This window comes from Takifugu flavidus, chromosome 20 (assembly GCF_003711565.1).
Source record: "Takifugu flavidus isolate HTHZ2018 chromosome 20, ASM371156v2, whole genome shotgun sequence".
NCBI classification, from domain to species: domain Eukaryota; kingdom Metazoa; phylum Chordata; class Actinopteri; order Tetraodontiformes; family Tetraodontidae; genus Takifugu; species Takifugu flavidus.
Window position 1 is genome coordinate 10912133 of NC_079539.1, and position 20290 is coordinate 10932422.

Genomic DNA, 20290 nt, shown 5'->3' on the forward strand with positions numbered 1-20290 from the left:
GAAGTGGCTCTTCGTCAATTCAGTGGTGCTGCTGTTTGGCTCTTGTCCTCAGACTGTCCACATCACCTCCACCACCTTCACACATGCACAAAAGAACTAAATGCATCAGGGGGAAGAAATGTGCCAATGATAGTGTGATTTCTCATAATCTGATTACAGGTGTAATCAGATCACTTAGTCAGCTCATGATAAGATTTATATGTCTCTGTAAACAGGACCACCGTCTCCTTAGTTGTTTGAAGTGATCCATTTAAAGTGATCCTCCAGCCACGTGTTTCCTTCTCCAGGCTAAGGGTCATGGGAAGTGGCCAGTCAAATGGTACGCTCCCGAATGCATCAACTACTTCAAGTTTTCATCCAAAAGTGATGTTTGGAGCTTTGGGGTGCTGATGTGGGAAGCCTTCTCCTACGGCCAGAAACCTTACAAGGTGGGTACGGCGCACACATGTGTGAGTCTGTGTGTGTTTGTTTGTGCAGGTGTGTTTGTGTTGTTGTGTCTCTGTGAGCCTGTGTGTCTGTGTGTCTGCGCGTGTGTGTGACTCTGTGCATGTGCCTGATTGTATGTGAGTCTGTGTATCTGCGTGTGTGTGTTCTTGTATGTGCTCCATTATGAGGAACAGATGAGGCATTTCACTACAAAACAACCAGAATAGTCAGATCATCTGTCCTGTCCTTGTCCCTCGTCACATAAGAGCAGGTTTGTTAGCATGTGTCTCAGATGTGTGGAGAAGGTTCTCTCTAACGTTCCCCAGCAGGAGCAGTTTGGTTGAATTTACTGGATATTGAGTTAGTGTGAAGATCTGCAGACCTGCCATGTTCCTCTGATGGTTCTCCCCGTGGTTGGGTCTCCTCTGATGTTGGCAGGGAATGAAAGGAAATGAGGTGATGCAGATGATTGAAAGTGGACAGCGGATGGATGCTCCTGTCAACTGTCCATCAGAGATGTACGACCTGATGCGGGCCTGCTGGACATACAAGTGAGCTGAAGTCACCAAACTCTGGCAGGACCCATCAAAGCAGATGGACTCTCATATCTACTGTTTGTTTTTCAGGGTGGAGGACAGACCTGAGTTCACCGTGGTGGAGCCCAGATTACGGGAATATTACTACGACATCTCCCATTAAATCCTTTTTCCTTCTACATGGTGAATCTGAACAGATCTTTGGAGTGGACTGGTTTTCTCCTGCTAAACCCAAGAGTGAATAAGTTTTTTCCTCATGTTTCTCACAAATTTGTCCCATTAGCTGACCAAGAATATAGGAAGCCTATGGATGAGAGGCCAGATGTTCCTCGCTAGCAGACCTCCTTGTGGACCAAGTCTGAACATCATTGCTTCACAAAAACCTCATTGATAGCTCCAGTTCAAACGTGGTCTACAGAAGGTTGACGATCTGTAAATATGAGATTAAATGATTCCCAGATGTATACTGTCCCAGTATAACCAGTCTAACCAACACCCAGTACCAGGATAAAATGTTTTAATTCTCTCCTGCTAGTGGAGAAGGTTCAGTTACACCATGTTGGCTTGTCTATTAGCTTACTAGAAATGCTTTCCCTGGAAGAAATCATCATCATGTTGATTTGGTCACAACTCTGATCTGATCTCACTGATCTGATCTGATCCAACCAAGCTGATCTCTCTTATCTTATCTGATCTGCAGTGAAACTGTTTAATCCACATGCACCTCTCATTAATAGCTCCACTTCAACCAGTTAGACCGGAAAGTGTCACTGAGTATGAAGACTTTGTTCAACTGTGATGTCATCATTTTGTAAAACCCTGTTAATTAAAATCAAACTTCAATCAAACTGGTTTGACTGGTTTATTCCCAACGACTCATGTGAACACACAAGCATGTAAACCCCACGCACTCACGCACGCACGCACGCACAGACAGACAGACAGACAGACAGACAGACAGACAGACAGACAGACGACAGACAGACAGACAGACAGACAGACAGACAGACAGACAGACAGACAGATAGATAGATAGATAGATAGATAGATAGATAGATAGATAGATAGATAGATAGATAGATAGAGCCATGTAAACATCCAGCCACATGTTTCCTTCTTCCTTCCAGGCAATTATTTTAATCAGATTTCATCTTCTCTGATTTCTGGATTAAAGTAAGCTAAATAAACTGCTTGCGTTGGTGACTCTGCACCAGTATGTGGCAGCAGAGCTGAACTCCTGTTTCCTTCTGGTTTATATTGTTCCATGTAAACATTTGCAATAATTCTCTGTTCTCTGGACTTCAAATTCTCTGGACTCAAAATAAAATCTTATTTCCATGTGTAATAACCATGAACAACAGGATGCTTTTCAAAGGATTTATGGTTTGATTCCAGTGTGGAATCAATGAAAATTTTGTATTTAAAGTAATTTAAATTCCAGACTTTTAAAGCGTGAGCAACTACGATATGGGAACCATGATTGTGATCTGCCTGTATAATATTGGAGGATCCTTCATTTTTGACAATAAATTAATGAGTACGCTGCTATTGGGCAAGGCATTAGAACCTAAAAGAGCTCAAACTCTGTTTGGGCATGATCGATGATCAAATGAAGAGTGTGTGTTTGTGTCTGTGTTGGTGAGTGAGAGTGTAGATTTTTGTATGTGTGTGTGGTTTTGTGTGTGTGTGTTAGTGTGAGCAGCAGGTTCTGATCATTTTCTTTCATCTTCATCTCATCTTCTTCATGTCTTCGAGGACATGGTGTCCAGACTCCAGGAGAATGACCCCGTTGTGTCTCCTTTGACAGCCTGGCACTCGAACCTTCACCTGTTGAGAAACAGCCGCTCAAAAGCAGCTCCAGTAATAAACAGCAGGAAAAGCTGCTCGCACCAGTTCGGGTTCAGATGTGGTGATAAAAGCAAAAAGTGAAGACCTCCAGTTTGGGGGAACAGATCTTTCTTTACGCAACCTTGACTTGTGGTGGGATTCCCCTCGGCTTGTTGCTGGGACATCTGCCGGAAAGAGGCCAGCCACAGTGGGGATGTTCAGCCTGGTGACAGCAGCATGAAGCCACAGGAGCGGCGAGCAACCGCAGATCTGCACGGGCCTCTGCCCTGGGCTTCAACCGTCTGCTCACAGGCCTTCACCTCACAACCACACAAGCCCATCCTCTGTGGGGTGGAAAACATACACAACACAGATGTTCTCACCACCGACTGCATCTAGTTGTCCCACTGCTTCCAGTCTAACGTACAAATGACACGAAGAACCAAGCATTCAGCCGTGTGTCTATGTGCTCTTCTCGTGGGGTTAAGGGGTCACCACGTGGGTCCAGACTGACCAGGAATTCAGGTGATTGTTGTCAACAGCTCCAAAAACACGGGGACAAGGTTGGAGGTGGCAGAGAGTCATCAGGTTCAGAACCAAGGCTGCAAGAATCAGCTGAGCCGGTTCTTTCTCAGCTTATCTGGGTGGGAAAGACTTGATCCAGACATGAAAGTGAATGAACAGACACACACACGATGAATTAAAGGCCTCTTTAGAAGTCTTCTCCATACTGGTTTGTCTATAACGGAACCCAGGAGACAGAGATGAAACCAGAGTGAGAGGACACAGAAATGGTCAGTCTCACCGCAGTAGAACCCCCTCCTACTTGGACCCCCCACCCCCTCCATGAGCTGATGTGGGTCAATACTTCATTTCTGGGTCCAGGTTCCTCTTTGTCTTTTTCTTCCACGAGCTGCAAAAGTAACCATCAAAACATGGAAATGAGGGACCCAGGACAGCCTTGATTCCATCCTCATTATAGCTCCCAATCACAACATCTGCAGGTGGGTTCCCTCCCTGGGACGCTTCCATATTCCCCTCAGTGGTGGTGCAGGAGCTGCTCTGATTCTCAGTCGCCAACCAGCCCACTGCTGCTCTTTCTAAAGCTGGTAATTGAACACAGCTTTGCAGGACGACAGTGAAGTTGTGTTTTATTAAAAGCAACACAGCAAGTTACACCTTCAGTATTTGCAGAATATGATTGAAACATTCAGACAGCAGAGAAAACGACCATCAGGAAGAAGATCCACTGGATCTTTTTCATCAAAGTAAAAGTCTCGTTGTGTTCCGGCTTGCCCGTTTAGAGAAATCCAGATGACGTTTTCACAGAACTGGTTGCTTTTGTTGGCTGAACCAGTCAGGAAGTGGCTGACATTCAGAGACCACTCTGCTTGGTCTCAGCCAGGCACCATTAGGTTAGAAGCAATGGATTGTGGGAGAACGGCCATCTCACTCCCCCTTATAATTAGGAAGTCTCTTTTCCTTGAAAGCGGCCAAACCCTCCAGCCGATCTTTAGTCGGTATCACCTGAACGTGAGCAGAACCGGTTGCTGTGAGAAAGTTTCCTGCTGAACTCTTGCTATATTTACACACATAGATGGCAGGTATGACTCACCTGAGCATAACATGCTTCCTCTATTGCCAGACCTGTAGATAAGTCCACCTGAAAGAAGGTTACACATCATCACACTCATTCTGACACACCAACGTATGCGTGCTGACAAGTCGGGCCGACCGTGGCCGCCTTGGCAGGAGACCTACCTCCATCCCCTGGTTGATCGCTAGTTTTGCCATCCTGACTGCGATGGGACCCTGAGTAGTCACAAATCCAAGAGCGGCACTTTAATCAAAGGCAGTGGGATTCTGGATGGAACACTAATCCCAGCGTGGGAATGAGCTGGTGGCCTGACCTGAGGGTTGATCTCACGGGCCAGCTCAAGAGCTTGCTGGTACGCAGCATCTCCAACACTGTTCTGCTCCACAGCGTGACTGACCAGGCCCAGACGGGACGCCTCGCTTCCGTCCACCACCCGGGCAGCAAAGATGAGCTCCTTGGCTAGAGAGGTGTTGATGAGCCTGGGGAGGCGCTGTGTACCACCTGCCAAGTAAAGGGGAGGAGTCAGAGCAGAAGGATGACACCAGGAGAACCAGCCAAATATGCAGTTGGGTGCAGGAAGGGAAAGAAAAAATAAACCAAAATCAGTTTCTAGCTACAACTACATGAAAATACCAACGGCAGCAAAAACATGAGCGCACCAAGAGCAACGAACAAATAAAACAGCAAACACACATCTAAAATAATCACATCTGACGATCAACCCTGATGTCACACCTCTTTCTTCATATTGATCAGTAAGCCTTCAGTTGACTGATCTTGTGTCTTTATCACTGCTGGAACCATCTGAGCCCATTACCAGAAAGAACAGGGACCTGCTTGTGAGGCTTCGGGCTTACCTGCTCCAGGAATGATAGCCAGCTTGGTTTCAACGAGGCCCATTTTAGCAGTGCTGGCTGAGGGATCAAGAACACAATTATTACTCTCCTGCTGCTGCTCTAGACAGGTATGTATGTTAGAAGATCCCTCACAGCACCATTACATGAGATGGATAAATGGGTGTGAATGCATCTTACAGGCAATCCTGATGTCACATGACAGAGCCATCTCCAAGCCTCCTCCCAGAGCAGAACCGTCAATGGCAGCGATGGTTGGCATCGGCAGGTTACCTGAACGGGCCCAGAGAAAGAGCAGAAACCTGAGCTCTTCGACAGCAGCGGTCGTCTCTGAATGTCTAACACACTCGTCAGCTGGTTTATCCGTCATATCCAGCAGAACTGGCTGCCGTAGCAACAATGAGAGACATGATTATTGTGATTTAACTTCTCAGGGACATGTTCCATGACTGACTGCTGAATTCACACTGGTGGCCCAGTGGATCAACCAGCTTTGGTCTGGAGTCACTTCTTTACTGGATTTCGAACAGGTGACCTGATACAGGCCCACTTCAGATGGTTCTTGGCCTCCGTGACAATGTTACAGGTTGAGGAATGTGAAGAACCAGGACTGATTCCTAAACCCACCTATCTCTGAGATGAGGGCTCTGGCTTTTGACACAAACGGTCCCACCTCACTCTGCTGCATTTTGGCTCGCTCCTTCAGGTCTGCACCTGCCAACCACAAGAGCACATCAACATCAACCACCACGTCGAGGGTCGAGATGCTTGGAGAGGAACCCTGACTGCCTTCACCTGGAGCTGCTAAGGAGGACACAAAGATCAACTCGGACATCTGGAGACAACACAAACCTGCACAGAAGATCCCTGGTACCACGCTGCAGATGATGACACTGCGCACTTTGTTGTTCTTCTTGATATCCTGCACAGCCTCGAACATCTGAAAGTGTGTTTAAAAGGTAGCAGTTTAGGTGTTTACGGTTAAGATGTGAGCCCGGGTTAGATGGTTGTGTGCACGGTACCAGTTCTCGTGCATTTAAACTCTTCTGGTATTCTATCTGGTATCTGAACTAGTCTTAACGTGCACTTAAATTTTCACTGCACATTTTGGCTCATGCTGGTCACGTGTTTCAAACCTACTACAGACCCAATGAGAGCAAACTTAAGACTGCCAGCAGTTGTGGGTCAGGAAGGTTTCTGAGAACTGAGAAGTATTTACATTAGATTTTCCTGTTCAATGGAAATGAGATCACTCATCAATCTACATATATATCACAGGTGAACCTCATGTAATGGACCCTGAGTCTCTATATGGTACTAAACACAGAAGAAACCCGATCCGAAGAGTAATGTTTATCTGTGACCAATGAGACGAACACATACCAACTTGACCAAGTTTTTGCTGATGGCGTTTTTGGCTTTTGGTCGATTAATCCCGACCACAACAATCCCTGAAACATAAACAAGACAGGAATTAATGTCACCACAGCCGTTGTCTCGAACAATCGTATCAGACGGATGGACAGAGCCCCAGCAGGACATGAAGCCACCCTGAAACAGATGGTCTTTGTAGTTTTACATTCTATCTACATAATAAGACACAAAAGCTGGTCAATTTCGTTGTTCAACATTTACAAGGAATCACTGATGCACTGGTGAAACGTGATTGTTTAAAATGGTGCATTTATTGAAATTTTTTGAGGTTAACCCTGATGGGCAACACTTGAGCAGCATGATGAAGATTTAATGACAGATAAACTGTGTCAGAGACCAGCAACCGCACAAGGACACGCGTCATCTGCAAGTCTGCTCGTAATCTGCAGTCTAATCGAATCTAACTACTTCAACAAAATATTACTATTCATCATCAATTAAAATACCGGCAGATCGAAATACTTGAATCAAAGGTCGAAAAGATGCCGTACGAGGATAGGTTTATTTTGGATGACGTCACCATGCACCGCACTCAGTGGGGGCGGGGCTCTATTTTAGTTTAATGTGCACTTCATCCCAGTTAGTTATAACATGATCGTGAGTACCGTAATAACCGAATATTGGCGAAGGTTAAACTTTACGGACGACGCTCACCGGAGTCTTGTCCATCCAGGTACCGGACCCGCAATTCGTCCTTGGACTCGGAACTCAAACGTCGCGTGACAACTCGGTGGTGACATGTCCAGAGCTGTTGCCTCGCGCACACCGAGGCTATCGCTGCGTGCAAGCCGCACGCGCTATCACCGCTTGCGGTAATTGCGCCAAAGGCCCGCAACGCGCTTCGGTACTTCGCGAGGATCGACATTTCGCGGAGCAGAGCGCCGTTCGCTGTCACCTTTGAACCCGGTCATGTGACGGCCACGTGACCGCCACGTGACCACCCCTCCGTGGCGGTGGCTATTCCAGAACATCCAATTTACAATCATAAATAACTTGGTCGCGGTTTAGACCAATCATAAAATCGTGAATGAACTTTATGTTAAAAAAAATAGTAATGTTGAGAAAAAGCTTTATTATTAGAAATGTGTCCAAACAATCAAAGTTTACAAACCTATAAAATAAAGCACATGCGATCATCATTGTAAAGCAAAAGTTTGACAGGAGAACATTTGTGTCAGCAGCACAGAGCAGACACTGAAAAGGTAGTCTATATTGTTCTGTTTATAAAAGATCACATAATCTTCATGAGCAACAGAGTAGTTGAATCACATTCAGGCTCTTCTGAAGGAGAGCTGTCATACCTCCTGTCTGCAGGACATCTGACAGGCGTCAGTCCAACACGTGGTTAGAGGACATTTGGCCCGATCCAGAGAAAAAAGTCCATTTTCTTCAAACACAAAGACAGCAGCAGCATGACGGGTCATGGGAACCAGCGATACCCTGGAAACAGGCTGCACTGTGGCTTTTTTATTTGGTCTCAGTCAAATCAGGATCAAATGACCACGGCTGTATGTAGCATAAGTATGCGTTGCCCTTTATGAGCTGACATCATTAACAGAAGCAGTAGAGTTTACAGGGTGGGCTACAGCGGCGCAAGGAGAAGGGGAAACCTTCTGGATTCTAGCTGTTTTAAATCAAATCAGTCACAACAGGCGGCCGGCCGTTGAAGTGCAGTTGTTACAGAAATAAAAAGCAGGAAAACCTCAAATATCAACACAGGCTAGCATCAACCATCAGCGCCGATAGTGCTGATGAGCTCATCACAGCATTTTCTTTTCTATTCACACAAACAGCTTTACCAAAACTAATGACAATATCCACACATCTGTCTACAAACCAATCCAAACACCACAAAACTCTTCTAGCAACAGTTCCTAAAGGCAAGGATGATTTAGACATTGTCTTTGGCGTGCTCATACATGAAGCTAACCTATACAATGTGACTTTAGAAGAGGACCACGTCTGGCCTGCTACTTTTGCACCTTTTACAAAAACAACCTTTAAAACTTAAGATTTTAAATCTCAGAACAAAAGCACACACGAGTGTCTGCTTCACCGTTTGGCATCTCACAGCAGATTTTTCTCAGTGAAACTAAAAAAGCAGTTGAATGGTACGAGCATGAAGGTCACTCTCTTCTCCAGGCCTACTTTCTGTTTTCCTGGATATGTGGACAGCAATACGCAGTGATGCAACCTGCTACAGAGGCTGGGCTGGTAGCCTGGAGAGAGAACGGGGTCGTCCTGAGCTAATGTGGCATCAGCAAAGGTTTTAGAAAATGGAAACAACGATTGGAAAATTTCAGAAACTGCAGTTAGAGAATGGGTAGAACTGGTGGACGACAGTTACCAGCAGATCAATCAGGAGTAATCAGCCTGCTGACCTGACCGAGGAGCCTTAACTGAGCAACGTCTTCTCAACTTTGGGGTGATGAATGCAGTGTTTCACCTTCATATTAACTCACGACCAACAGTGCAACAGCAAATTCAGTAGAAATGCAAAGCAAGCAGAGATCATTTGGGATGAAACATCGTTGCTAAGGAGCGCTCTTCTCTGCCGTGGGAGTGCTGCGCCACAGACACGTCGGCTGTGGTTTGAGAGGCTTTGAGTGCGGGTGTGTGTCCACGCCACAGTTCAGCATCCGTCTGTGGACAGGACGCTTTGCTCACGTCCACTCTGGCTTTATTGAAGACCAGGCCTGGGGGCAGCCAGCTCTCTGCCCGCTGAGTCCACTCCTGAATGTTGGTGTTTTGCACGGACAGAGTACACTGAGAGGCCTGCAGGAACTCTGAATAGTTCTTACTGCTCTGGCTTCCTGCACACTCGTACTCGGGGTCAACAGCTTCTGTTTTGATTGGGAACGTTCTGGCTTTGATCCGGAGTTTATGGGGCAAAGCCGTGGAACCCACATCTGGCACCTTGTGTGTGGACACGATGACACTTGTGGGGTCACCTATTAGGGGCGTCAACCCTTTGGGAACCTGCTGCTCATCCTCCCCGTCGGAGGACTTGCCTACAGCGCCATCATCTGAGCTGCGGGGGGAGTTGTTGGACACGGCGAAGGGTAAATGCTTGGAGTAGACAGCAGACATGGGGCTGACCATGTAGCCTGTGTACAGGTCGTAGGGACTATTCCCGTCCTCTGCTGGTTCCTGCTTGATGTCTGCAGCTGTGCGGCTGCTGTGATCCCCCTCTGGTTTCCTGCCTGCGTTGGAGATGTGAGGAGAATGCTTGATGACTGATATGAAGCTGTTGCTGCTGTGGAGGTGAGGACGCTCCGCATCTCTGCTGGAACTCTGGCCGTCCGTGGGGACAAACTCCTGATACATGTGGATGGGGTTAGAGCTGGAAAACTTCTGGATCTCCTGGGCATATGTTGCCGAGCTTACCAGGCCAAACTTGAGCTTTAGGGACAGCAGCTCAGCTTTCAGTGAGGCGTTTTCCTCACCCAGGGCCATCAGCTTGTTCTCCAGCACGAGGTCATTGATGCGTCGCTTCTCTCTGGAGCGTTTGGCTGCCTCGTTGTTCTTGCGACGCCTCTCCCAGTAGACCGTGTCCTTCTTCTCCTCTGGGATGAACTCTCTTTTCCTACGACACCTCGTTTTGCCCTTGAAGGGTATAGCAGAGACTCTATGGCCTCTTAACTCTGAATCAGGTCCTTGTAAGGCCACAGCCAGAACAAGGGCATCTTCTCCATTGTAGGACCCACTGGAGTCCACCTCTTGTTTGATTGATTGCATATTATCACAGCAGTAGGCTGACAGGTCTTTAATGCTGCAACAGGGTGGCGAGTGAGACACGGAAGGCAGTTCTACAGATGAGGAACTCTGGAAAAACACAAATACATGTAGATCAGATTGGAACACAAACCTCTCCAATGACATCACATCTTCCAAAATCAACTTCTTTAAAATCCACTTTTAGTTGTGGATAAAACCCTTGGATTCCATTTCTTTGTTAAATGACTTGTTTTGATATTAGATGTGGAAAAAGCTCATTCCTCCTTTAATAACCTTCATCTTAAGAGGTCTGTTGCTCCTCTCAGCATTGGTGACCGAGCCCAGGCTGCTGTAGAACCAGATCCTCCACATTACCGTAGAGGATACCACAACATAGTCCTGCTCCTACCTCCACAGCTACCTGGTTGTAATAAACAAAGTAATTACCTTATGCATGGCTAGTTAGGGCAGTTTATTGAAGGTGCCACGTGGTGGCTCCAGTAGTCCAGAATACTGCTGATTTTGTCCTCTGCTGAAGACGATGTTAGAAGTCTTCCGCTTGGTGGGTGGAGCTGCTGTGGGCAGGAGGTGCGCTACAGCCGCCACGCTAACCAACAGTGGTAAAACAGGGAAAACACACGGATGGCGCAGCAGCAGACTGGGGTGCCTCTAAAGCGGCTTTACTCACAGACTGCTGCCTTGCTCAGTGACAGGAGTGGAGCAGATCATTGTTACCTTCCACACCCAGTAAAGCAGTCCACTGAAGACCGATGTCAGTCCCACATGATGCATTTAATGACACTGGTAGCCCCGTTAGTTCTGATGGACACAGTAGTGGTCCTGGGTTCTACTCTACAGTCCTCAGAAAGGGTGAAACATTCTGCTGCTCCGTGTGTTTCTACACTGTTTAGGAGTAATTTTGGCTTCAGAGCTTGTGGGTTTTAATTTTAAATATTCAGAAACAAATGTAATGTTTCAGGGACCAACATTCAGCCACATGTTCTGAACAACCTCTGGATAAGGGCCACCCTGAGAATCAGGACCACGTCCCCGAGAAGCAAAGGGATTCTTTAACTTGTTGAGATGATTGCATAGAGTCTTGTGGACAGAGGTCAGCAGGGTCACCAGCAGTCGGCGCTCTACCTCAGTTCACGTTTAACCATGGAGATCTGAGTTGGGGTCCGTGGGGCTTCAGCCGGGACCTTGGACCCACCCTGCGTTCATGTCTTAGTGACTGACCTTTTAGCAATCTCTGTTTGTTCCAGATGACCTGCAGCTCTGACAGCATATTATGTCGGTGTGCACGAGGAGAAGAGTTCATGTTTGGCGAGCTCCAGTAGGTCGGATGTGATTGTGAAGGATGACAGATGACTTTTTCTGCTCTAGCAAAACCAAGTTGGTTGTACGAAACAAGACGACCAAACAGAGACCAAATATAACCTGTTACAAACCTCTGAGTGAACGGCCAGCCTTGCCAATTATACTTACTGTGATATACATATACTGTACTGTTATATTGTAATAGCATGTATTAACTGTGTTATAAGGTTCTTTCCTCATTTGTTGCTCTACATTAAAAAAAAATGCTGTAGAAGCAACAACAATGGTGTTACTGTTAAGAGTGTAATCACCTGATTTTATACTGGTGCTTCATTTAAGCACCAGTATGAAGCTTTTTTTTAGCACTTCATCTCTTATGGGAACTTCTCTTTTATTGGTTATTACAGAAAACAATAAGAACATAATGGGAGAAGTGACTAAAAGAGAACCGCAGCTCTTTGGTCATTATTTTATTGAAAACACAACAATGATTTCCTAAGAGGCAACAAGCCTTCAGGGCTAAATTTGGCAGATCTGACAAACATAGACATGAGTGACCCACTCAGGTTATCATGGGGGGGCGGGGGAGGACCGGAGGACCGGGTCCATCTCAAAGATCGGGAGTGTTTTTAGCTTCCTTCGACATGAAACGTGAGATCAGCTGTAAAATCTGAATCTGCATGCTTCAACCGTCGGGGTCGTTCAAGTTGCCCCTCGGCCCGCCTGCATGTCCGGGGGGGTCGCGGAGCTTCTGCTGCTGATGGAAACGCGCAGATCGAAGCGAACATGTTGTGTTTTTAACACGACATGGCCTTTGCTGGGCGATGACGTCACGGCCCACACATGACACCGAGCGTGGGCTCCGTCTACGCCCTGAAACGGCACCGAATCCTTCGAATCGGGCACGAGCAGGGGAATCTAACAACAACCCTGCTGCTGTCGACGTGTCGGCCGACAGACCCTGAATAAAGTCCGGAGCGGAGCGGCCATTGTGCTGCGTTCAGGTGTGCGCGACTACAGCGTTACTTCAGGCTTTGTTAGCCGACTGTGTCCAGGCTGGTTCCTGGCTGGAACACAGGCGAATGTTGTTCTGATCTCCGTCAGACTTCAGAGGAAACAAAGTCTCACTTCACACAACCTGCAGCCTCACACAAGCGATCACTCCAGCCTCACTCTCTGGGTTCCACCGGATTAAATGCAATCAGAATCTGGTGAAACCCGATTTTACGCTGCGATATTAATAGTAAACAGATTGGAAAGTGTGCGAATGATCAGAGCCGCGGTGTGTGCGGTACCTCCGGCTTTGTCCTCCAGGCTGTCGCGCAGCTCCGGGGAAGTCATCGTCCATGTCGCCGAGTTTCGGGCTCCGCTCCTCTGACTCAGGATCTGTGTTAGTAGGTCACTGCTCCTCTGTATTGGAAGGAGCAGAATAACTGACAGCAGCTGCTGCCAATCCCACTGCAGCAGCTTTGTCATCAGCCTTTGGATCATTTTCTCCCTGATTTCAAACACTTCCGTGACGTCGACGGCCGTGGTGCGTTTACGTGCACCTCATTTCATTTGATTTTCAACAAGAGATCATTTTACAGATCTACCTGGGATCTGCTGGAGCTTCCTTTGATATGGACACGCTGCTCAACCGTAAATGTATGAACTAACCAGGAATATAGAGAGGAGGCACTTAATAACAACTTTATGAAGATTTGACTCTAAATGTGCAAACTCCATGTTTTTTCTATTGACGCACCACATTTGAGGTTTTACAAACTTTTTAAAAAGTGCTGCTGTTAGTTGTGCGCTGGGGCAGATGTGTCTCCTGAACAATGACTGAAGCTACAAACCAGTTTGCAAAGGCCAGCGAACCTTTGACCTCTGCAATGCTTTTTTAACCCACCGATGAACAGATTATATTTTCGTTCATAACTAAGGTGACAGGAACAGTTTCAGGAACATGTTTTATTGCGGTCCATTGATGATGCCGATCCCCATCTTTTATTTAATAAAAATATTAAAACAAATAACCATGACTACATCAGGGAATTAGCAGCACAGCAGGAGGCTAACTAAAGTTAGCTGCATTCAGGTACCTCTATAGTTCTGTTGAAACAGACCACTCTGGTTGAAACCGTGGATGAAATATGGAAAACAGTCTTCAGTTTTGGTGACCCACTCAAAAAACAGCTGAAAGTAAGAACACAACAAACCCACCAAAGAACCAAATGAGCTGATTTTCTTGTCTTTTCAGGAGTCTCCCTGCAGCCGGTGGCTTCATGTCTACGGTTCAGCTGGATGGTTTTTTAGAGGGTATCAACAGATCTTCTTAGTCTGGGTAAACTTCAGTATTTGTGTAATTCTGCTATTTTACATCCCAACAACCACACAAAGGAAGTCTGAACCATAGAAGGTGGAGGAATTTCAGCCTCCTGTCCTGCTGGTCCTGTGTTGTGTTAAGTTTATCTGGGTGTTTCCAGTCAGCTGACACTTCCAGTATCTGGGGGTTTGTCTCAGTCATCTTCTCTCCCACACCTGTCACCTGGTGGCTCTGCTCCTAACAAGCACGGCAGGTCTACAGCGTGTCTCTGAAGCTGCCATCTCTGGCGATGCTGCTGTACACCTGCTTGTACACCTTCAACACGTCCAGAGCGGACGGGCGGCGTTCAGGGTCCCTGTTCTTACACTGCTCATAAATGCCGAACAAATGGAAGTGGACCAAATCCCCTCCTGGGACTCGTCCAATCAGGAAACGTGTGACATCAGGGATCTTCCAGATATCCGTCCTCTCGTCGTATTCCGGCATCAGGTCATCTGAAAAGGCAACGCCTTGGTTACGATGGGGCCACAGCTGTTCTGGGGCCACAAAGTCCCCAGTGAGCTCTCGGTGGCCACACTTGGCCAACAGGCCTCTGGAGGGATCCACCTCCGGGAGGGCCTCTAGGTCGTTAACCACGAGATGAAAGTCGCTGGTGAGCAGGAACTGAGACAGAGTCTTCTCCAGACTGTTGGAATCACACATGACCCGACGACCAACAGGACTGTTGTGGAGGAAATGCAGGATGGAAACATAATCCACAGCCAGCAGCAGCCGTACCTGCCAGGTGTTCTGCTGCCGGTACCGCTCCTGTGCAAGAACACGTTCCAGGTTGAGCAGTGACCTAAATGGGTGGAACTCTGTGACCAGAGTGTTGTCTTCAAGGCAAAAGCCCACCAGCTGGACCACCAGGGGCCCCTGGAGGGCCTGTAACATTGATAACCCGTGGATGAAATCATCCAGGTACTCCAGAGACATGAGTGTGGACAGAGCCACCTTCTGACCTCTCCACTCTGCCAGGTAGACCTGCATGACACAGTTGTAAAAACAAACAGGTGTAAATGATATAAAACTACTATTGTCTACTATGACTATTATAAATCAGTATAATAACTTTCACATGAAAACTGCTAAAAACAGACCCCAATAACAGCAATGTGTGAGCATAAACCAGCAGCTCAGCATTAGAGACCATATCCGTCCAGGCTCCGCCTACCTGCTTCATGGCACCTTGACCAATCAGCTTCAGTTGACGCACTTGGCTGCGGATGTGTGCACAGCTCAGCCAGGGGCTGCATTCCTTCATGGTGGTGGTTTTAAAGTGGCGGGCTTCACAGCCAGCTGCAGCGGCGGGCGGCTGGTGGCCGGGCTGCTGTAGGCGCTCCAGGTACAGGTAGAACAGCACATTGGTGGTGAGCAAAGCAGCCAGGCTCAGCAGTACCACCACAAGTCCGTGGAACACAGAAACCATCTGAGCCAACCTGCAATAGACCAGAGTGACGCAGGGGCCGATCAGGATGAAGGATAAAATCATCGCTAAGCAACAGATAAAAAGCTCACAACGCCAGTTAGCAGCAGCGGCCATCTCTGATGACCTTCGATGGCCCTTCCTTGTATGAGGTCTTAATGATTGTACTCACAGTATGGCACAACGATCCATTTTAGTTGTGTTCACACCCTGTATGGGTTTATGTTCTGTTCTGTTCTTAATAATAATCTGAGACCAGGAGAACGTGGCCAGAACCAAATCTGACTAAATCTGTTTGAGATTAAGGTCTCGTTGGGTAACAGCCAGAATCCAACATGGTTTCAAGTTCCAGACTGGAAACATCTCTCCTCACCTGACACTGTAAAGAATGAAATCCATTTTTATTGTACCGAACCTCCAAATGCTCAGAGGCCTGACTGTGGTGACATTAATGATCGTGCGTGTCTCCTCTTCATGTGTCTGGTGTAACATTGTTAGAAACAGTCCTTTCTTCTGTGTGAGGTAACTAAAGTCTACTGCTTCTCGCCTCTGAACGGACAGAAATAAGATGTGACACAGACTAGGACCAGGTTTAACGTGTTTACTCTGACCGGGTCAAAGGAACAGAACCAGATCTGACATGGTCAGAGTGACCCGAACCGGGGCAGATACAACCTGGTTATAACCTAGTTTTCAGCAGAATGACTGTCGAAGTCGGAGTTTAAATGTTCTACAGAGAGATTTTATTCCTTCCTTATCGGGCGTGTAACGTTTGTTGAGTACTTGACATACCTTTGGCCTCATGTACCCCCGCCCTGTCTACCGTCGACATACATGATGATACACAAGCTTGTTGTTGTTGTTGTTGTTGCTGCTGCTGCTCATCGTCATTATCATCTTTTTCTTCTTCTGTCGCCACTTCTTCTTTGCTTTTATATGGTGTAGAACTATAGTAGCTCTTTACCGCCACCCCGTGGTCTGTGTTAATAACTGCAGCAGTTTAATATGATTTACAAAACACGCGTATATATGTTAATTTCCTTTGCTTACAAATTCCAAAATGTAGCTGGATTTATCGGGCATGTTCGTCATAATTAAACTTGATTCCCTCACGCATATCTTAAGTTTCATTCTTTCCTTTACACACCTCTTACATTTCATGATGTGCTATAGTTTCTCCTCTGCATCTATCACATTTCCCATCTTGACGAATCCTCTTCCCTTCTTCAGTGCTTTAGCTGCTGTTCTGCCCAGAGTTGTTTAACTGAATGGAGTGTTTGATTTTATACCTTGTATGTCATATTTCTCTGTGAGTTTATTTGCTTGAACTCCAACATGAGCTGGAATCCAAAGAAATTTAACATGTAGTCTTAATGACCTAATTATTTTTAATAATATTTCCCATAGAAGAGGCTAGTTCCCACTGAGTGACCAGTTTGTAAACTTGTTAATGCTGAAAGAAAATCTGCACACACGATTACCCTTACTGGTTTGACTTCCTCTACCCACTGTAAAGCTAGTATTATTAGTCTGTTAGTCTGCTGATGAAACCAAAAGGTCAAGGTCTTGTTTTATTTCAAATTCTGGAAAAGCAAATACCCACTAGTGCACTTCAGCCCTTTCTGACAGGATATAGATTGGCTAACACCAATGTCGGTATATATGTTTATTTCATAGGTAGACAAACAAATAAAAAACAAACAAGTAAATCTACCAAGTAAAACATGTCTTGACAATTTTCCTGGGATCTGAGGACCAGACTAATAACTGAAGTTTGTGGTGCATCATTTTCAAATCAACCAATGAGAAAAAGCCCACTACAGCAGAATTTGATTGATTTATATATTCCATTCACAATGTTTCTCCAGAGAAGATAAAATGGGTTATTTCATGGTTTCATAACAGGTACCGCTGGTTTCATTTTGTGGATAATTGTCCCGCCACTAAACATTCCTCCACCTCAACCAGGATATTTTAATACTTCATCAATGAGTCGGAGTGTGTAGAGGGGGATGGGCAGGAGGGGTAAGAGGAATGTTGAGAGGGTAGTAATGCAGAGCCAATATTACTGCAGGCGCTTGTCTTGTTTTCTCTAGTCTTACTGCTCCTGGATACGGTCAATCAAGACCTGAAGGTCCAGTGGTTCCGAGCTCCATATTAGCACATCTGAAGGTGCTCCTGGGCCCATTGACTTCTGTTCTAATACCATCAATACCTTCACCCATGGACAGATAATACAATAACTCCTATACATTTAATTACAATGCACAGATTTGTTTCTGATGTTAATGTTGATGATCTCTGTATATGTGGCATCTACTACACACCTGCCCATCCCAGGTCGAGAGATCCCTCATCTTTGGCTTTCTTTCAGGTTTCTTCCTTTTTCCTTAAAAGGTTTTTAAAGTTTTTCCTGACCTGGTTTGCAGGACAGGACACAACTGTGCAGCTTGTGAAGGCCTCTCTGTTAGGATGTGTAATGATTTGTGTTGTCTTCTGGTGCTTGTGTTTTTTCTTTTTTCCCTGTTGGTTGTAGGTGAACAGGGCTAACCCACTTTCTGTTCGGTCCTTTTCTATCGCCTGCAGCGCATCTCAGCCTAATCAATAACGGAATAATAAAAAAAGCAGTATTTCAGACCGGATTCTTCACCCACCTCTCATCAGATCTTTGTAGTCCACCCCGTAGCAACACTTGGCTCCAGCCTAAATTCAAAGAACATTTCCTGCTTTGGTGCTGTCCACCCCAACCCCCGCTTCAGCTTCCTGCAGCTACAGTCTCGTGCCTTTAGTTTTTTAGGTTTAAAGATTTACCTCTTCCGTTCTACAGTATCAGATCTATAAAATGATCTGTGAGGATGTTGACAGACCACTAATATTCTTAATAGCTTCTCTTTTTCCTCTTTCCTGTGTTTTCATAAGTTGTTTGTCCAGGAGGTAAAGCACACATCCCAACTTCCCATCTGGTGTGGAGACCAGTAAAATATAGTCCTTGAGTCTGCCTGACCCAGCGACAGCAAGGCTTGAGTCTTTCTCAATGATAGGCCACAGGTATAAAGCATGAAAGCACAAACCCTACAATGTGCTACAAAAGCTGAAACCTGGGAGCACTGGCCCCCTCTTCCCACTGACACCTTTACATTTGGGTAACCTGCAAATTAAATAATCAAATCAAAAATGGACTTTGAAAGTAGAGCGGCTTTGGAACATACAGAATTTAAGTGAGTGCATTTGTTGATTCTGGAGCTAAGCCGTGTTTGCGGAGCTAATGTGGCAACTTTTGTCTGGTATGAATATGAACAAACAGAGAGAGCTGCTGTGACTGATGCAGAAACAACATTGCAGCTCAAAGCATGACTGAACTAGCCAGGAAAAGATGTCACCTATCCAGTAGTGGAAAAAAGATAACATTGCTTGAAAGATTTATAAAATTTGACCTTTTCACAGTCGAAATCTCATATTGCTTGAATGTAGACATCAAAATAATTTTCAACTGAATACCTTTTACTGACAAAAGCTGCGTAACCTCTTCTGTTAATGAACGTTAATCCTAATTGGCCTGTGGCTCAGACTGAAGTTTCAGCCCTTCTTGGTAGTTAGGATTAGTCAAACAACCGTCTGTATGAAACAACCAGTGAGTCTGTGGCAACTGCATGGGACCTGCATGAAGAGACCTGCCTGGAAGTAAGGCAGCCAAGCAAGGTCACACCTGGACAACACGCAGTATTTACCAGCAGGTATGAGAAACCAGGCAACTGCTCTGGAGCCCTGAGACACTCTGTTTGACCAGCTGCTGTTTAAATCTCACTGACTGACAAGCAGCCACCACAACGATGACATCACAACGGTTTTCATCAATATAACACCAATAGGCATCAATATTTCCACCACTGTGGTGCAGGGGTTTGTGTGGCTGGATGCTCCAATAATATAATATTAACAAGATTGCACGTTCATTTTGCAGTTAAATTCTCCGACATTTACATTGCATTTTAAACACATAAAACTGAAAGCCTGCAGCTGGACACTTCTTGAACATTTCTAGGAGCTATGTTGTTGGGGGCCATTATGCCCCTGGTAAGGTCTCCCGTAGGAAACAGGTTTTGGGTGATGGGCCAGACTAAAGGTGGTTTATAAACTCACCATGGAAAATAAAAAAAATGAAGGATGAGGGTCCAACTTCCATGTCTGGCATCAGGCAGGTCTTTCACTCATACCTCTGGCAGAACTTTTCCTGGATTTTGAGGAAGGATCAGGGCATTGAGTCAGAGTATACCACATTCTATGTCTCCATTGCTGATATAGCAGTTAAGAGCTGTGAATGCAATTTCTCTGGTGCCTGTATTGGCGGCAACCCCTGAAGACTGTGGTGGATACCGTTAAAATGAAGGAGTCGTTTAGGAACATATTGGCCTGTGGAACTCTAGACAGAGTTGATGGGCACAAGCAGACCAAGCAACAGCAGTTCAGGTGGTCCTGGAGGCAAAACCTCAAGTCTGGGAGGAGTTCGTTGAGGATATGGAGAAGACTATCAGTTGGCCTTGGAAATGTTTTGGCAAACCATCCACTGCCTCAGGAGGGGGAAAACACTGCTTTGTCAATGCTGATTATAGTGCGGGCGTGGAAATGTGACCTCAACTCGGGATTTTCTTGGATGGTGAAAGGAATATATCAAGGAGCTCTTTAATCCCACCAACCTGCCTGGAGAAGCTAACTAGGCTTGATGCTGACAAGGTTCTGGTGAAAATATTTTATTGTGCCTACATTTAGTCTGTCACTTTTATCTTTCACTATTATCTGTTGGTT

At 46.0% G+C, this 20290-nt stretch overlaps 5 protein-coding genes across 11 annotated transcripts in view; 1 reads left to right on the forward strand and 4 right to left on the reverse strand.

The window, feature by feature from the left end:
• The window catches only part of syk (spleen tyrosine kinase), a 22671-nt gene extending 20861 nt beyond the window's left edge, over nucleotides 1–1810 (forward strand). For all 6 annotated transcript variants that reach the window (XM_057018158.1, XM_057018161.1, XM_057018160.1 and 3 more), the window contains 3 exons: nucleotides 288–428; nucleotides 865–977; nucleotides 1053–1810. In XM_057018158.1, coding sequence (XP_056874138.1) covers nucleotides 288–428; nucleotides 865–977; nucleotides 1053–1125 — 327 coding nt within the window. In that variant the 3' untranslated portion in view covers nucleotides 1126–1810. The remainder of the gene's footprint in view (nucleotides 1–287; nucleotides 429–864; nucleotides 978–1052) is intronic.
• Nucleotides 1–20290, reverse strand: part of LOC130516847 (stromelysin-3-like) — a 98394-nt gene that overhangs the window by 21805 nt on the left and 56299 nt on the right. The gene's annotated exons all lie outside the window — the stretch shown is intronic.
• On the reverse strand, nucleotides 3924–7589 carry auh (AU RNA binding protein/enoyl-CoA hydratase). The gene is made up of 10 exons (XM_057018173.1): nucleotides 7329–7589; nucleotides 6624–6691; nucleotides 6093–6180; nucleotides 5868–5954; nucleotides 5421–5513; nucleotides 5244–5300; nucleotides 4700–4887; nucleotides 4551–4601; nucleotides 4405–4452; nucleotides 3924–4316 (listed from the first exon to the last, which is right to left on the reverse strand). Exons 1-10 carry the CDS (start codon nucleotides 7537–7539, stop codon nucleotides 4239–4241), a joined length of 969 nt encoding a protein of 322 aa, XP_056874153.1. The 5' UTR covers nucleotides 7540–7589; the 3' UTR covers nucleotides 3924–4238.
• nfil3 (nuclear factor, interleukin 3 regulated) lies at nucleotides 7727–13259 on the reverse strand. Its single transcript, XM_057018168.1, has 2 exons — nucleotides 13007–13259; nucleotides 7727–10499 (listed from the first exon to the last, which is right to left on the reverse strand). Exon 2 carries the CDS (start codon nucleotides 10410–10412, stop codon nucleotides 9186–9188), a length of 1227 nt encoding a protein of 408 aa, XP_056874148.1. The 5' UTR covers nucleotides 10413–10499; nucleotides 13007–13259; the 3' UTR covers nucleotides 7727–9185.
• On the reverse strand, nucleotides 13653–16406 carry pomk (protein O-mannose kinase). 2 transcript variants are annotated; one of them, XM_057018170.1, is made up of 4 exons: nucleotides 16280–16398; nucleotides 15660–15866; nucleotides 15236–15500; nucleotides 13653–15045 (listed from the first exon to the last, which is right to left on the reverse strand). In XM_057018170.1, exons 2-4 carry the CDS (start codon nucleotides 15677–15679, stop codon nucleotides 14278–14280), a joined length of 1053 nt encoding a protein of 350 aa, XP_056874150.1. In that variant the 5' UTR covers nucleotides 15680–15866; nucleotides 16280–16398; the 3' UTR covers nucleotides 13653–14277. The 2 variants fall into 2 exon arrangements, with proteins under 2 accessions (XP_056874150.1, XP_056874152.1); XM_057018172.1 differs by lacking the exon at nucleotides 15660–15866 and having other exon boundaries at nucleotides 16280–16406.

Coding starts and splice junctions, on each gene's coding strand:
- pomk (XM_057018170.1), bottom strand. CDS start 15,679: ATGGATCGTTGTGCCATACT. Junction 15,501..15,659: donor ATGGATCGTTGTGCCATACT/GTGAGTACAATC, acceptor GGTCTATTGCAG/GTTGGCTCAGATGGTTTCTG. Junction 15,046..15,235: donor GTCAAGGTGCCATGAAGCAG/GTAGGCGGAGCC, acceptor TGTGTCATGCAG/GTCTACCTGGCAGAGTGGAG.
- nfil3 (XM_057018168.1), bottom strand. CDS start 10,412: ATGCAATCAATCAAACAAGAGGTGGACTCCAGTGGGTCCTACAATGGA.
- auh (XM_057018173.1), bottom strand. CDS start 7,539: ATGTCGATCCTCGCGAAGTACCGAAGCGCGTTGCGGGCCTTTGGCGCA. Junction 6,181..6,623: donor GCAAAAACTTGGTCAAGTTG/GTATGTGTTCGT, acceptor ACACACTTTCAG/ATGTTCGAGGCTGTGCAGGA. Junction 4,453..4,550: donor CGATCAACCAGGGGATGGAG/GTAGGTCTCCTG, acceptor ACCTTCTTTCAG/GTGGACTTATCTACAGGTCT.